The sequence below is a fragment of the Glycine max genome, chromosome 9, assembly GCF_000004515.6.
Source record: "Glycine max cultivar Williams 82 chromosome 9, Glycine_max_v4.0, whole genome shotgun sequence".
NCBI lineage: Eukaryota > Viridiplantae > Streptophyta > Magnoliopsida > Fabales > Fabaceae > Glycine > Glycine max.
Window position 1 is genome coordinate 17202261 of NC_038245.2, and position 16977 is coordinate 17219237.

Sequence of the window (16977 nt, forward strand, 5' to 3'; positions counted from 1 at the left end):
ACTGAATCATCTAGCAATTGTTTAGATTGGGGCCACAAACCATCAATGAAAATGTTGAGCTGAATAGGTTCAGTAAACCCATGAGTTGGAGTCTTTCGAAGTAGACCACGAAATCACTCTAAGGCTTCACTCAATGATTCGTCTAGAAACTGATGGAATGAGGAAATCTCTGCCTTTTCCTGAGCTGTCTTCGACTTGGGAAAATACTTCTTCAAAAATTTCTCAACCACTTCTTCCCAAGTTTTCAAGCTATTTCCCTTGAATGAAGACAACCACCTTTTGGCTTCACCGACTAGTGAAAATGAAAATAGATTAAGTTTGATGGCATCTTTTCAGAACTCCTGCTATCTTCACAGTATTGCATATTTCAATGTATGTGGCTAAATGAGCATAGGGGTCTTCATTTGGTAAACCAGGAAAGAGATTTCCTTGAATAAGCTGAATCAAGGAATGCGAGTATGAAATGTTTGTTGCTTGAACTTCTAGCTGCGTTATGCTAGTGAAAAACTACAACATGGTTGAACTAGAATAGTCCTCAAGACTCACCCTTGGTGGCTGATCTTTTGCCATTATGTTTGCTTCAGAGGCACCAACTTCAGATTCTATCAGTTCAATGGGAAATGATGATGAAGATTCAGATGAAGGCATCCTCTCGTCACTGAGGTCAGTTGTCCTATCCTGTAGCTCTCTTCTTTTCTTTGCTGTGTTGTTTCTTCTACAAGTAGACTTAATCTCCAAATCCAATGGAGCTTAAGTCCCCTGCAGGAGTTTTACCTCGCATAAAAGAAGCAAGCTGCTACAGAGCAATTAACCAAGACAAGAGATTAAATTAAATGGAAAAGAACTAACAGCACAAAAACAAATCAATGAATAAAGAATAATTGCTTCCAAACTGTGACATACACATTAAGTAAAAAGAAATTCCCAGCAACAGCGCCAAAAACTTGTTAACCGATTGCCAAGTGCACCAATTCGTTCAAGTAGTAATTAAAACGGTAAGACCGAGTATCGTATCCAAAGGGAATTTCTTGTACTTCAATGACACATATTCAGTTTGTAAGCAATTTTTAGTTGAAGTAAAGTGAAATGAAGCAGCTCATTCATGTCATCAAGTAAACTATAATAATTTTTCTTAACTTAAAAGCAAATGCTCAAAATAAACGTTGAGATTGAAACGAAACGAATACCAAGGTGAATATGTCGGGGAGCATTCTACTAAACATTCTCTTGATGTGATTGATGAAGTTTTCTCTATTTAACATTATCCTAATATTCTTTGCACCGTCTAATTTACTCTAACTGCAATCCCTCACATGAAAGAGCCTAACCCTCCTAGTTTCATTCTTGATTCCTCAACAAATTCAGTCTAAGTAAGCTGCATTACGAATTAGATGCAATTTCTACTAGATTACTTCACACTATTCCTAGAAATGAAGGCTTCTAGTTGTTCTACCAAGTTCTAAGGACTAAAAGCATTTCCCAACACTTAAGTCCTAACAAAACATATAAATGGATGGTCAAGCCACAAATATTAAAAATAACCACAAATAGAAGCAGAGAACACTAGCAAATAATATTAAATAGATAGTTAGAGTTTTTACATCAAGGGTGCTCAGTGGAAAAATCCCTCCAACAATGAAGTGTTTAGCCCTCCATTAGCATGGAGAGCTCATTACAAGGCTAAAAACAAGATAGAAATGGAGTGGTGAAGTAAAGGTATGAAGAAAGCAGCTTCCTTTCCTTCCCTCAGCCTTGATGCTCTATTTTCTTCTCCCTACGCTGCATGTCTCTTTGTTTTTCTTTCTCTTCCAATTTTAAAGACTTTTGGGCTTTTCATATTACGAACGCGAGCTCAACGAGCATGTTCCCTTAGCGAGAGTTAGTGACTGGGCACTTAACGGATGTGGACGCGCTAAGCATGAGAAGCGACAAAGGGTTCACTGGGCGAGCTGGCTGCGCGCTTAGTGCACTGCTTTCTGCCTTTACATTCTCTAAGGCTCTTCTCTCACAGAGTGATCTGGCTTCCTCACTAAGTGGATTAGCCTCGCTTAGCTAATCTGGCTCGTTGAGTGAGCTCTTCAGCAGCACTTCCAAATCTTCCTTTCTTAAACCTAAAAATCCAAATAATAACAATATTAATCATCAAAATGAAGCCTCCACTGTGTAAAACTCACACACAATCAATTATTTACAAAACTCCCACAAGAAACCATAAAATTATAGGCACATTGCTACTTTTTATCTACTCTTTAATGCATTTTGTACTCTTAAATAGCAATTATCAGCTACTATTAGTGAATAAGAGAAGAAAAGAAAAGAACTTTATAGTAACTCACAACTTCATAATCGTTTGGTTATGAAGATTTTTTCTGGGAAGTGAGTTGTATCTTTTGAGTTGAAGAAGATCACCTTCTCAATCCAACAAGGTTTTTGTGGAAAGATTGTGTCGCAACCTACCCTTCGGCGGGAGGGCGAGCGAGACTTAAGGGTGCGCCTTCCAAAAAAAGGAAAATGTGTGGGAGTCGTCACCAATGTTTATTCAAGGAAAACGTTAGAAAAACAAAAAAAGGGTCTACAAATTTTAAGAATAAAAAGGTTCGGGAGTTGTTTATGTACGGGGAAGGTATTAGCACCCGACGCGTCCGTCACAAGGGACGGCAGTCTTTAGTCAAGTGTGCAAAATCATGACTTCAATATGTATTTGTTTTCCCTTTTTTATGATTTTTATCTTTTGGGGTCGACAAGAGTGTGGCTTTTGCTCCTACGTATCCTCAAGTGCGATGAGGAACTCAGACCTATATAGTTCTTAAAAGCAAGAAAATTATACATAGGGGTTGATTTTAAACTTTTGAAAGGTTCATTTTAACCGATAAAAGTAAAAGAGATCGTTCAGGCGTTGGACCTTGAACGGATTCAAGCGATTTTTATGGGTAAAAGCTTGGTTATGTGTTGATTTTAACTTTGGTTTTACTTATTTACTTTCAAACTCATTAAAAGATGACTTGCAAAGTAAATGACCGGTTAAAACTTTATTTTACACTGATAAAGTGAGATTACGGCACAAACAATCAGTTGAAATTTTATTTTACAATGATAAAGTGAGATTACGGCACAAACGATCGGTCGAAACTCACTTTACACAAAGAAATGAGATCACTGATGGTAGAAGAATGAAGATGAAGATGCGAAAAGCAAGAAGGGACCCCTAAGGGTGCATAGAATCAATTCAAAACTTCAAAATAAAAACTAACCGGTCAATGAACGAAGAACGATGTAGGAATCGATCACGGAAGCGCCTCGACCTTGTTTTTTCTTCTTCTTTCTCCTTCTTCTCACTAATTTCACTACAATGCTCTCAATATATGAAGCTGAACCCCTTCCTTCAGCCCCCTCATGCTTATTTATAGAAAATGAAGGGAGTAGGTTGAACAGCAACTTGCCCATGCAAGCTGTTGCTTCAACCTGAAGTAACCTTGCTCGCCCAGGCGAGCTAGTTACTTCACTCCTAAGTTTTCTAGTGGGCCCAGGGGTCTGAAAAAGCCTCTGTCATACCCTAATTTCGTCCGGGGACCATCCATTGTTGGGATGCGACCCTCGTTTGACCACTTCGAGGTACTTGGCACCTATCGTTAGGCAATTCGTGAAGTTCCAAGACATGCCAGAAGTCAAAAGAAAGCATTGTAGCACAATCCGTAAAGTTTTGTAACATTCCAGAAAGCAAAAAAGGGATGATTACATAATTTGTAAGGTTCCGTAACATTACGGAAGGAAAACAAGTATCGTTACGTAATTCATAAGTTTCCGTAACGTTACGGAAAAAGAATCAGCAAAAAAAGGCAAGGGGTGTATTTAGTAAAAAAGGGGTGCAAATAACAACCAGGCCCATTTGGGCCTTCCAGGAAGTTCTCCAGAAGGCACCGCCTTCTGGAGGAAGCAACCTAGCTCGCCTGGGCGAGCTGGGTGGCAAGCTTCTCCTTCCTTTTCCTATAAATAGGGGAAGGAGGGAAGAACAAAAAGGTTCAACCCTCCTAGTATCTGAGACTCACTTAAAATTAGTGAGAAAAATTGTTTCCGTGAAGAAAATCCAAGCCGAGGCGCTTCCGTGACGTTTCCGTGGGTTATTTCGCGAAGATTTTCAACCGTTCTTCATCGTTCTTTGTTCATTCTTCGTCGTTCTTCGGTCTTCAACCGGTAAGTTCCCGAAATCGAACTTTTCAATTCATTCTATGTACCCTTAGTGGTCCTCATTTGTTTCGCGTGCTTTTATTTCCATTTCATTTACTTTCCGTACCCCTTTTGACGTGCTTTAGTCATTTATTTAAGTCATTTTCTTGCCTAATCAAAAATAAAATAAATTTTCACCGATCGTTCATATTGTAACATCCTTTAATTTCTGTTAAAATGAATTCCGACCGTTCGGTCATGCCGTAACCACGTTTAAAACCAAAAAGAGGCAAAATAATAATATAATAATCAAAAAATATCTTTTAGTAAAATAACCAAAAAAATCAATCGGATGTTTTTCTTTGGGATTTTTCTTTCTTAATCGAATCGACTAATAACCAAAGTGAAACTAAGGCTGAAATCAATTCATAAATCAAACTTTGGTCATCACCTAGAAAGCCATTTTAAAGGTCCAACGCCTTAAAATGGTCTTTTCCACCTTTATTGTTTAAACATAGATTTCTAAAAAAGCCTAAAATCAATACGTAACTTTATTACCTCTTGCAAAAATAAAGAGATCATTAATGGTCCAATGCCTTAATGTTTTCTCTCTTTTCAAAAGAATCGAAAGATTGTTTAATTGTCCAATGCCTTAAATGACCTTTCATTCAGTAAAAACATATCTGCAAAAAAAGATAAAAAAATAACTTAACCAAACGCTTTGTTCACAAAGAACTACGTAGGTCTGATTTCCTTATCACAATTGAGGAATACGTAGGAGCAAGGGAAACCCCTCGTCGACCACAAAAAGATAAAAAAAAATATAAAAAGACATAAGAACGTAAAAAAGGGAAAATAATATAAATTGAAGTCACATTTGCACAATAGATTAAAGGTTGCCGTCTCTTGTGACGGACGTGTGGGGTGCTAATACCTTTCCCGTGCGTAAATACAACTCCTAAACCTTTCACTTAAAGTTCGTAGACCACATCTTTTCCGTTTTTTCCGACGTTTTCCTCAAATAAACGTTGGTGGCGACTCCGCGCGTATTCCTTTTTTGGAAGACGCACCCGCGAGTCTCGCGTCGCCTTCCCGCCGAAGGATAGGTTGCGACAGCCTCCAAATCACCCTTTTACCCTCATTCTTGGGTATTTTTCATATTCTTTCCCGAAACGTCGAAAAACCTTTTGGATTGCACGACAACTGATGTTAAGCATCTCAATTCGACTGGCAAGAATCAAAATGTTTGCAAATGATCGTCCCCGGACGAAATTAGAGTCTGGCAGATTGGTCAAGTTGTATCTCTCTTACTCGTTTTTTTTGTATGGTTTTACACGATCTTTTTTGTTATGCATGAATTACTTAAAGCATTCTAGAATAATGTTTTCTAGTTTAGGCTAAGAGTAGGGTTCTCTAGGCTTATATTCACAAAGGACCCTAGTGTTGGGTGCCTTAGTCTCTTTTTTCGTTGTGGGAATTGTAGATTGGCTTTGATTGCTTGTAAGGATTCTTGATGCATAGTGAAAATCTAATTCTAGTTTTGGATTAGATAATTAGATTAGCATCTCTAGTAATAGAAAGCGAATTAGTATAAAAAGATTGTGTCTTTCTTCTCATGTTCTGATCTTTTTCTCTCATTCAAGTATTAATACAGTTTTTTGTAAAGTTTCAAGTTTTATATTTATGAAAGAAAGTATGTTAATGAAGGATCATGTTTAAGGAATGATTGATTAAGTATTGATTACGTTTGATTCATATATGTGTTTGTGATACGATCCATACAAAAGTTTTTTGTAACTTTGCTTTTTAAAAGTTACATTTTGTTTTGAAAACCAATTCACCCTTCACCCCTCTTGGTTTATTAAGTTCCATCGTCTTTTTTCAATTGGTATCATAGCTAATTCTTGAAAGCTACTCAATATCATAGTTTTTCTAAACGATGGTCTCAAAACAAATCACTTTCAAAGAGAGTACATCTTTGAATTGACCTCCTTTGTTTGAGGGTGAACATTTTTCTTTTTGGAAAAAGAGAATGGAATCTTTATTCAATCAATTGATCTTGGTGCATGGAATGCCATCATTAAAGGTCCTTTCATTCCTACTAAAGAACTAAATGGTGAATTAATATCGAAAGAATGGGATGAAATGAGAGATGATGAGAAAAGAAAAGTGCAAGATGATAAAAAGCTAAAAACATTTTAACTTCTGGTTTATCTTTTGATGAATTCCTTTGTACTGCAAGGTGAAAAAGTGCAAAAGAAATTTGGAATGTGCTTGAAGTCACTCACGAAGGAATAGAGGATGTGAGAAGAGTGAGAAAGCACACTCTTGAATCCGAATATGAAGCGTTCCAAATGAAGAATGGGGAAACCATTTCAGAACTTCAAACAAAAATGTTTGAAGATGAAGAGCTGGACATCAAGATTTTAAATTGTCTTACAAGAACTTGGGAACCAAAGATTACAACAATCAAGGAATCCAAGAATCTAGCTACTATGACAATGGAAGCTCTCTTCTGTAAATTGCTTGCCTATGAACATGAACTGACTCAACAGTGTTATGCAAAAGAAACATAAAAGAAAAGAAAAGGAATTGCACTAAAAGTAAACTCCTCAAGGGAAGAATACAAAGATAGTTCTAGCGGTGAGGAAGATGTAGAAAACTTCAATTTGATGGTAAGAAAAATTGGAAAATTTCTTAGGAAAACCAAGGACATAAAATTCTCTAAATCGTCCAAGACTGAGAACAACAATAACAACAATAGCTACACATGTTTCAAATGTGGTAAACAAGGTCATATAAAATCCGAGTGTCCTATCTACCTTAGAAAACATGGTGAGAAGAAAGGAAAGAAGGACATAAAACAAAAGAAAGCCTACATAGCATGGGAAGATAGTGCGTCAACAACCTCCGACTCTTCCAGTGATGAAGAAATTGCAAATGTATGCTTAATGGCAATGTCCATGAATGATCCATCAACAAATGAAGAAATTGAGGTAAATCATGATTTTGAAGAAATTCAAGAAGCATTTAATGAAATGCATGAAGAAGCTCAAAGGCTTGTTGTTTTAAATAAAAAGCCAAAAAGCAAACTGAAAGTACATATCACTAAATTGGCTTCTACACAAGGTAAGTTGAATGAATTAAAGAAAGAAAATGAAAAGCTTGTTTCAAGATGTAAAGCCACTGCTTGTGATGATATCTCTACTTCCTTTAACATGGATGATTACAATTTTTTGCATAAAGGGCTAGGGGGGTCAATTATGTGGAAGCAATGCTTTCCAAGATTATTTTGATGATGTCAAAGACTCAAGTCAAGAATCAAGAGTCAAGCAAGTTTCAAGAATCAAAGAGTCGTTCAATCAAGATTCAAGATTAAAGTGAAGATTCAAAGAGAAGACTCAATTAAGATAAGTATTAAAAGAGTTTTTCAAAATATTGAATAGCACAATTTTGTTCAAGAGAATTTTTCAAAGAAAAATCTTTTACCAAGAGTTTTACTCTCTGGTAATCGATTACCTGAAGGCAGTAATCGATTACCATTAGCCAACTTTCTTTTCAAACTGATTTACAAAGCTATAATCGATTACCATAATCATGTAATCAATTACCAATGTTTTAAAACGTTAGATTTCAAATTTCAAGAGTCACAACTTGTGATAAAACTTTTTCAAATAATTTCAAACTTGTGTAATCAATTACACAATACTTGTAATCAATTACCAATGTTTTTAAACATTGGTTTTCAAATTTAAACATGAAGAGTCACATCTGTTGATGTGTAATCGATTACAATACAATGGTAATCGATTACCAATGACTTATTTTGAAAATTAAATTACCAAAAGTCACAATTCTTAAAGTGACTAGTTTCTGAAGATTTTTCAAAAGTCACAACCTTTAAAGTGACTAGTTTTCAAAAGAGTCACAACTTTTAAAGTGACTAGTTTTCAAAAGAGTCACAACTTATAAAAAGTGACTAGTTTTGAATAAATTTCCAAGAGTCATAAACTTTTAACTTGAGTCATCAAATGACAATAAATATGTGACAATGGCACGAATTTTAAAAGAAACAACTTTCAAAAATTTTTCATTCATTCAAAGCATTCTTCTAAGATTTTTTTGTTCAAAACTTTCTTTATTCAAGAAAAGTTCATTGTCCAAAAAACTTGTGTTATTCTTCTTCTTCATTCCTTCTCTCTCTTGCCAGAAGAATTCAAAGGACTAACCGCCTGAGAGTTCTTTTGATTCTTCCTTCTCCCTCTTGCCAAAAGATTCAAAGGACTAACCGCCTGAGAATTCTTTTGATTCTTCCTCTTCCCTTTATACAAAAGATTTCAAAGGACTAACCACTTGAGATATCCTTTGTTTCCCCTTACAAAGATTCAAGGGACTAACCGCCTAAGAATTCTTTGTCTTAACACATTGGAGGGTACATCCTTTGTGGTACAAGTAGAGCGTACATCTACTTGGGTTGTAATACTGAGAACAAGAGAGGATACATCTCTTGTGGATCAGTTCAAGTGAAGGGTACATCCACTTGGTTGTTCAAAGAGAACAAGGGAGGGTACATCCCTTGTGGATCTTTGCTTGTAAAGGATTTTACAAGGTTATTGGAAATCTCAAGAATCGATGGTTGCTTGGGGACTGGATGTAGGCACGAGTTGTTGCCGAACCAGTATAAATCTTGTGTTTGTCTTCTTCTTCCCTACACTCTTTACTTTTTCCCTGTGTACTTTTATTTCCACTTTACTTTTGTCTAAGTTATTGTTTTTGTTCTTTACTTCATCATAACTTAGTAGGAAAGCCTAATTGAATCTAGTAACATTAAGAAGGATAAATTTTTAATTATTCAATCTTGAATTGTCCATTTGAACAGTTTGGAAAAAGTCATTTTTTATATTTGATTCTTACGTAGAGGTTTAGTCTCTTTTATTAAATTTGATGAAATTTCGGTTGAGTGTATTTCGTATTGCTCTCCGGGTGCATACATGATTGTGGTGAAATTGATGTCACTACTTTCATGTTGTGTACTTGGAAACTAATGCAAAATGTTGCCGAAATTTTGTCAAATTTAATAAAAGAGACTTAACATTCACATATGAATCAAGTATAAGAAAAAATCTTCCTGAATAGGATAGGACCACACCTTTAAGGAAAAAAGTGAAATGTTCTTGCATGAGATAACTTTGTGAGTATCACAAAAGAATAAAGATGGATCAGAGTTAGATGAAAACACCATGCATCAGTGATGAGTACGAGAATGGTGTTGAATAGTGTTTGGAATTTGCTGAATGAAATGCACAAGCATTGGATGCGAAATATAAGTGTCCTTGTGTTAATTGTGGGAATGGGAGATTGCATGTACTAAATGACATAAGGACAAATCTTATATGTGAGGGGATTCTTCAAATGTATACAACATGGATATGGCATGGTGAATTGCCAAAAATGTGAATCGTGTCCCAAACTGAGAATGCTGATGTAGACATGGGAGATTGATTAGAGGAGATGATCCGTGATGTTGGAAAAGAGCCATATTAGCAAGAAAATACACCTTTTGTATCCGGGATGCACATCCTTCACACAGTTGTCAATGGTGTTAGCATTGGTCAATTTGAAAACAAGGTTTGAATGGAGTGATAAAATCTTCACTGAACTACTTGTGGTGTTAGATAAGATGCTTCCAAAGCAAAACACATTGCTGAAAAATAACAATGAGACAAAGTAGATTTTATGTCCTGCGAGCATGAAGTACCAAAAAAATGCATGTGTGCCCTAATGACTCCATATTGTATAGAAATTAGTTTGTAGAAATGTCTAAGTGCCCCAACTGTGGGGTATCAAGGTACAAAGTGAAGGATGACGACTGTAGTAATGATGAAAGCACAAAGAAAGACCCCTCCAACAAAGGTTTGTTGGTATCTTTCGATAATTCCAAGGTTTAAGCAATTGTTTGCTAATGGAGATGATGCTAAAATTGTAGATCATTTGCGACTTTTTTCAAATTGCAGATCTTTTGATCTCCATGCTTAGTCAAACATCCACACCAAAATTGTGATAAAGAATAAAAAAAAGGTAGGAGAGAAAATAAATTTGACCTTGATGATCAACTTCTCTTGTTAAAAGTTTTATTCCCCAAATTTAGGAGGAAAAAAATTGAGATTAAGTAGGAATGGAATGGATTGTCTTGCATCTTCTTTTATTATATTCCATTCCTATTTTTAATTAGAAACTAGTCAATAGAATAATTTTTCCTTCCACTATAACTCTATTTTATCCTCTACTACCCATCTAAACATGGCCTAAGTTAATATATTTTATAAATATTCAGGGGTTAATTAAATTAGTTTTTTTAACTTGAAAGATAATTTAGCATTATTTTTAATACTTTAAAAATAATTTTAATTCTTTATTTTAGCTTGAACCATTCCTTTAGTGACCTACCTAATGTTATTGTAGAAATTTTCAAGATCAATGATTAGATCATGCAAGCTAAAAATGCTTTTTCTTGTATAAAGAAAGGAATTATTTGATCCATTTTCATAATAATAATAATAATAATAATTTGAGCACCCATTTCAAATGCATATCCAAATTTTGCACAACAGGTTATGAAAATCCACGAGAAGCAACCGGTCGCTGCCTGTGGATATTGAGGTTCCACAAGTGGTACTTCCTAATCCGGTATTTGAAGCAATTGTTCGAATTCCTTATGATCCAACCATTTGAAAAGCTAGAAAATATTTGTTTTTTTTATTCGTAATATTTGAATATGAAATCATAAAAGTATAACACTCATATTATGAGCAATTAATTGAATTAAATCCATTTGATTGAAAAGAAAATATTTGATGATGAAATTAAGAATTTATTTGATGTGTTTGTGTGTTTCTTCGAAACAATCAAGTCATGAGCATGACAGGCGACGTGCCTTGCCAATTGCTGCAATGGACCAGAAACTAAGTCAAGTCAACCCCCAAATAATAGTGCCCGTCACATACGCTATGATATGACATATTCATTCTAATTAATGAAACTATTCTTGAAAATTTTGTAGTGTTCAGAGAAATTAATATGGCCATTCCTCCTCTTACACTTATCTGCAAGCTATTATGGTTACTCTTCTCTCAAATCTGTTATGCAACTGACACCATCACGCAGGATCAGCAACTTTCGGATGATGGCAGCACCTTGGTTTCTAACGGCGGAACCTTTGAGTTGGGTTTCTTCAATCCCGGGAGTTCCAATAACCGCTATGTCGGAATCTGGTACAAAAAAATCTCTATTAAAACAGTAGTTTGGGTTGCCAACCGTGACAACCCAATAGTCAGACACAACTCAAGCAAGCTGGTCATAAGGCAAGAGGGAAACCTCGTACTCCTCAGCAACAACAACCAGTCTCTTCTTTGGACTACAAATGTAACAAAAAAGGCTTCGAGTTCGAGTCCAATTGTGCAACTCTTGGACACTGGAAACTTGGTAATTAAAGATGGTATCAACGAAGAGAGTGTTTTTCTGTGGCAAAGCTTTGACCATCCTTGTGACACGCTATTGTCGGGAATGAAGCTTGGGTGGGACTTAAGAACTGGGCTTAACCGGCGTCTTACTTCTTGGAAAAGCTGGGATGATCCGTCTTCGGGAGACATTGTTTGGGAGGTAGTGATAGGAAACAATCCTGAATTGGTCATGTGGAAGAGTAAAGTTGACTACTTTAGGACTGGGCCTTATACTGGGAATATGTTCAGTGGAGTATATGCGCCGAGGAATAACCCACTTTATAATTGGAAATTTGTGAGTAACAAAGATGAAGTGTATTTCCAATACACCTTGAGTAATAGTTTTGTGGTTTCTATAATTGTTTTGAACCAAACCCTTAATCTTCGTCAACGCCTCACTTGGATTCCCGATACCAAGACTTGGACGGTTTACCAATCCTTGCCACTAGATAGTTGTGATGTTTATAACACTTGTGGGCCAAATGGAAATTGCATCATTGCTGGGTCGCCAATTTGCCAGTGCTTAGACGGGTTCAAGCCGAAATCGCCCCAACAGTGGAACGCAATGGATTGGAGGCAAGGGTGTGTGCGCAGTGAAGAGTGGAGTTGTGGGGTAAAAAATAAGGATGGTTTTCAAAGACTTGCTAGTATGAAACTGCCAAACACTACATTTTCTTGGGTTAACGAAAGTATAACACTTGAGGAGTGTAGGGCCAAATGTTTGGAAAACTGTTCGTGCACAGCTTATTCGAACTTGGACACAAGGGGAGGAGGTAGTGGGTGCTCCATTTGGGTTGGTGAACTTGTTGACATGAGAGATGTAAAAAGCGGACAAGATTTATATGTTCGAATAGCCACTTCGGATCCAGGTAAGGCCTATATGATATTCTTCTAATTACCATGTTTTAGTATGATGTTAATTTGTGGAGCGACTTTCTTTATTTCTCACTTTTCCAACCATTTAATTAACACGTCATTATTTCCTGTCACATTATATCACTAGAATTATCAAATAAGTCAATCTATTATATCAAATGGTAAAAAAGTAAATTGGGTCAATACAATCCAAATCTTTTAGGATTGTGTTCTTATTGGCCCGGACTGATCCATTGACCTGCTTGGGCCAATCAAAAAATGATCTTGTAGTTTTTTAATCTAAACTTATCTGAATTTTAAAATAATAATAATAATAGGTCCAATGTTTTTCAGATCAACATTTTGCTTGGTAGCTGTCTATATCATCTATCATTCCTGTTTTTTTTTATATAGTTACTAGTGCTTCGTTTCTTTGTTAACCTATAAATGCAGATGGTAAACATGAGCGTCAAAAAAAGGTAATCTTGGTGGTTGCGATCACTGTTTCGCTGGTCCTTGTGATGTTATTAGCATTCTGTGTTTACATGATCAAGAAAAAATATAAAGGTGAGTTTCTTACCTAGAAATCTTTTTTATTTCACATACATTTTAAAATTTAAGAGAACACCTACAATGTCATAAATAGAATATTTACACACTTGTGAATCTCATAAATTCATTCTTCATGTTTTTCTTATTTATGATCTTTAAGAGTATTTTGTCCTTATTTAGTACACTGAACTTGATAAATTAGAATGTACACAGTTGTAAAAATGTGCCCCTGTACTAGTATAATTGTAATACTGATCGAAAAATTAAAAATAGTATTATAAGTGTAAAATACAACATTATTAAATTAATAATTAATGATGTTATTCATTACCAACCATATATTGTGAAAGGAAAGTATATATAGGTTATGTTAAGTAAAACTACCTGAAAAGGTAATCTAAAGTTGAAAGTTGAAAATGTAGTTGGTAGCTACAAGCTAAAAAATTGAAAAATCAACTTATTAAATTATAAGTGTTTGATAAAACTAGTTGTTAAATTAGTTGAAAAGTGTAAAGTGTCAGAAAAATAATAAAATCATGATTTATTTAAAAAAAATAACAAAGAAAATAAATAAATATATTAAGGATAACAGTGGAAGAAAATATAAAAAAAATTAAAAGTTAGAAGTTAACGTTTTAAAAAATGCTACTTCAAGTAGTCTTTCAAAAAATGCTGAAAGTTACTAAAAAGACTTGTTTACTGAACTGTCAAACAAGTTTTTTAACTAATAAGAAAAACTAGAAACCAGTTGAAATGTCTTAGTGAACATAGTGATAGTGATAGTCATTTTTTCCTATTTCAAATTGGAATCTTCATGTTTATTTCGTGTCAAAATGTATATATGTTTAGGTTATATTTGAAAAAACTAACTGAAAACTGAAAAATTATTTTATTGACTTACAAGTGTTTTGGTAGCTAAAATGTTTTGCCAAATACACTCTTAATTTAATACATTTTATGGTTGAGTGCCCAATTAATAAACCCACAAACTTTTGTGCCTCCCAAATTTTGTACGAGTTTTCATCAGTGTTATTACAAAAGCGGCCATGGCGACGCCATGGCGGAATGGCGCTGCAGAATTTTGGAAAAACGCCACCAAATAGAGGTGGCGTTGCGGGTTGCTTATGGAAGCGCTATGGCGGTCATGGCGGAATAGTGGATTTTTTTATTTTAAAAAACGTGCGCGACAAGGGTTGGGCTGACCCGACCCAACCATACCCGAGTTTCTCCTCTTCAGCGGCACGACCAGCAACAGTCTCCAGCGCGACGAACGACGGCGCGGGCATCGGCAACGCACACGACAATCGCAGATGACGTTCTCGAGCGCGATGGCAGCAGACCAGCAGACGATGCACGCGAGAGACCGACGACCAAGGCACGAGACATGCGACCGCCGCATGACGCACGACACACGTCGACGGCGACGACAGTGCTCTGGTGCGTTTTATTTTTTTTTGTTTTGTCCATGGCAATCTGGCCTCTTAAACAAAGAAGGAAGAAAATCTAGGCATTTGAGAATTGTCTGTTTTTTTTTTCCTGGGCTGAGGGCGTTTTCTTTTTTCTATTTGACACCGTTTTTTATGAGGGTAGCTTTTTTTTCCTTTTTCTATTTGACACCCTTTTTTATTTTTGACACCCGTTTTTTGTTTTTGTTTTCTGTTATTTGAATGCAATTCATTGTTTTTTTAATTTTTTATTTATATTTATACGTATATTTTTATTATTTTTTTGTCCGCAATTTTCCGCTACGCCATCCGTCATATTTTTATGGTGAATTTTTTACTTTCCGCCATGAACTGCCATCCGCCATTAACAACATTGATTTTCATATAAAATCCCTCGATGCATTGAATGGAGGCTTCATATGATTATTGCATTGCAATCCAAGTTTAGATGTTTCTTTATAAGCGATGATATTGATCTCATTTCATAAACTAAAGGAAAAACAGAGATAAGGATGTCGATAGAGCAGAAAGATCAAGGCGGCCAAGAAGACTTGGAACTTCCTTTCTTTGATCTTGCTACCATAATTACTGCCACTAATAACTTTTCAATTAACAATAAACTCGGTGAAGGTGGTTTTGGGCCAGTATACAAGGTAAATTTGAAACCTTCCTATGAATATTGTATAAGAAAACTCATGAATCTTATTATATCCAAATTTTTTCTTAACCGCAAAAAACATAGGGTTTATTAGTAGATGAACAAGAAATTGCAATCAAGAGGCTTTCAAGAAGTTCAGGACAAGGATTGAAGGAATTTAGGAATGAAGTTATATTGTGTGCTAAACTTCAACACCGAAATCTTGTTAAGGTTCTTGGTTATTGCATTGAAGGAGAAGAGAAAATGTTAGTCTATGAATACATGCCCAACAAAAGTCTTGATTTGATTCTTTTTAGTAAGTATTTTCTATAAAAATGTTTTGAAATTAGTATAACAAATAATTGATTTGTTTTACTTGTCATTTTAGAAAGGAAAGACTAATCAACCTATATTGGATAATCTTGACAGATTCTGTTGAAAGTAAATTTTTAGACTGGCCAATGCGTTTCAACATTTTGAATGCAATTGCTCGGGGGCTTCTTTATCTTCACCATGATTCTAGATTGAGGATCATACACAGAGATCTGAAAGCAAGCAATATTTTATTAGACAATGATATGAATCCAAAAATATCAGATTTTGGCCTTGCTAGATTGTGTGGAAGTGATCAAGTTGAAGGGAGTACAAGCATCATAGCAGGAACACAGTAAGTATCTTAAAATATTAGTGCCAAAGTCTTGCAATAATTAATGAAATTTGAAATTAATTTTTCTGTGATTCCTTTTATAGTGGTTACATGGCCCCTGAATATGCCATTGATGGATTATTCTCTATAAAATCGGATGTATTCAGCTTTGGAGTATTATTGCTAGAAATTGTTAGTGGAAAGAAAAACAAAGGACTCACCTACCAAGATCACGATCATAATCTTATTGGTCATGTGAGTAACACAAAATATAATGTGATTTTCCCATCATAAAATGTTATATAACAAATGTACTAAATTTTTGTAGGCTTGGAGATTGTGGAAAGAAGGTACTCCAGAGCAATTGATTGATGCTTGTTTGGCAAATTCATGTAGTATATATGAAGTTGCACGGTGCGTTCAAATTAGCCTTCTATGTTTACAACATCATCCAGACGATAGGCCGAACATGACATCAGTAGTTGTAATGTTGTCGAGTGAAAATGTTATACCTGAACCCAAGGAGCTTGGTTTCTTAATTAGAAGGGTCTCGAACGAAAGAGAACAATCTTCTAATAGACAATCTTCTTCAATCAATGAAGTAACTATGTCACTTTTAAATGCTAGATAAAACATTGATTTATTTATTATTCTTATATTAAATTTTGTAACTAATAGATTGGTTTATTTAAACTATGTAACAGATCATTGTTAAGAAATTTATTAGAATGGTTTTATTGGGTGTAAATAGAAATAAATTAATTTTGCATGTTCTCCTTTTAAAAGACACTAAATTCCCATTTTCAATTCTTCATTTATTTATTTGTTTCCCACTTTGATTTCCCTTAAGCATATTATAATTGTAAGGTTAAAATATCTATTTTTTAAAATTTGTAATTTTAGTTCTTCTATTTTAAATTGAGACATTTTGTCTCCCACTTTTAAAAAATTTGTGATTTTAGTTTAGTCTTCGTATTTTTTAATTGAGACATTTGTCTCTTACTTTTAAAAAATATGAAATTTTAGTCCCTCTTTGTCAATTTCATACTTGATTATGTATTTTTTTTAATTCTTTTTTTTAATAAAAAAATATTTGTCATTTGACCATAATGACTAAAACTGTGAGTAGAGGATGAAATATCTCAATTTAAAAATGATGAATTTTTTAAAAGTGAGGGA

At 34.9% G+C, this 16977-nt stretch overlaps 1 protein-coding gene across 2 annotated transcripts; it reads left to right on the top strand.

The window, feature by feature from the left end:
* Nucleotides 1-11020: 11020 nt before the first annotated feature.
* Nucleotides 11021-16561, top strand: LOC112997759 (G-type lectin S-receptor-like serine/threonine-protein kinase At4g27290). 2 transcript variants are annotated; one of them, XM_026123713.2, is made up of 7 exons: nt 11021-12532; nt 12972-13085; nt 15011-15168; nt 15258-15468; nt 15582-15819; nt 15903-16053; nt 16127-16559. In XM_026123713.2, exons 1-7 carry the CDS (start codon nt 11242-11244, stop codon nt 16427-16429), a joined length of 2466 nt encoding a protein of 821 aa, XP_025979498.1. In that variant the 5' UTR covers nt 11021-11241; the 3' UTR covers nt 16430-16559. The 2 variants fall into 2 exon arrangements, with proteins under 2 accessions (XP_025979498.1, XP_025979499.1); XM_026123714.2 differs by lacking the exons at nt 15011-15168; nt 15258-15468 and having other exon boundaries at nt 16127-16561.
* Nucleotides 16562-16977: the final 416 nt, after the last annotated feature.

What these genes read in the sequence shown, in the direction of transcription:
- LOC112997759 (XM_026123713.2), top strand. Translation starts at nt 11,242, where the DNA reads ATGGCCATTCCTCCTCTTACACTTATCTGCAAGCTATTATGGTTACTC. An exon ending in GTTTTGGGCCAGTATACAAG is followed by an intron (nt 15,169 to 15,257) that starts GTAAATTTGAAA and finishes CAAAAAACATAG; the next exon opens with GGTTTATTAGTAGATGAACA. An exon ending in TCTTGATTTGATTCTTTTTA is followed by an intron (nt 15,469 to 15,581) that starts GTAAGTATTTTC and finishes TAATCTTGACAG; the next exon opens with ATTCTGTTGAAAGTAAATTT.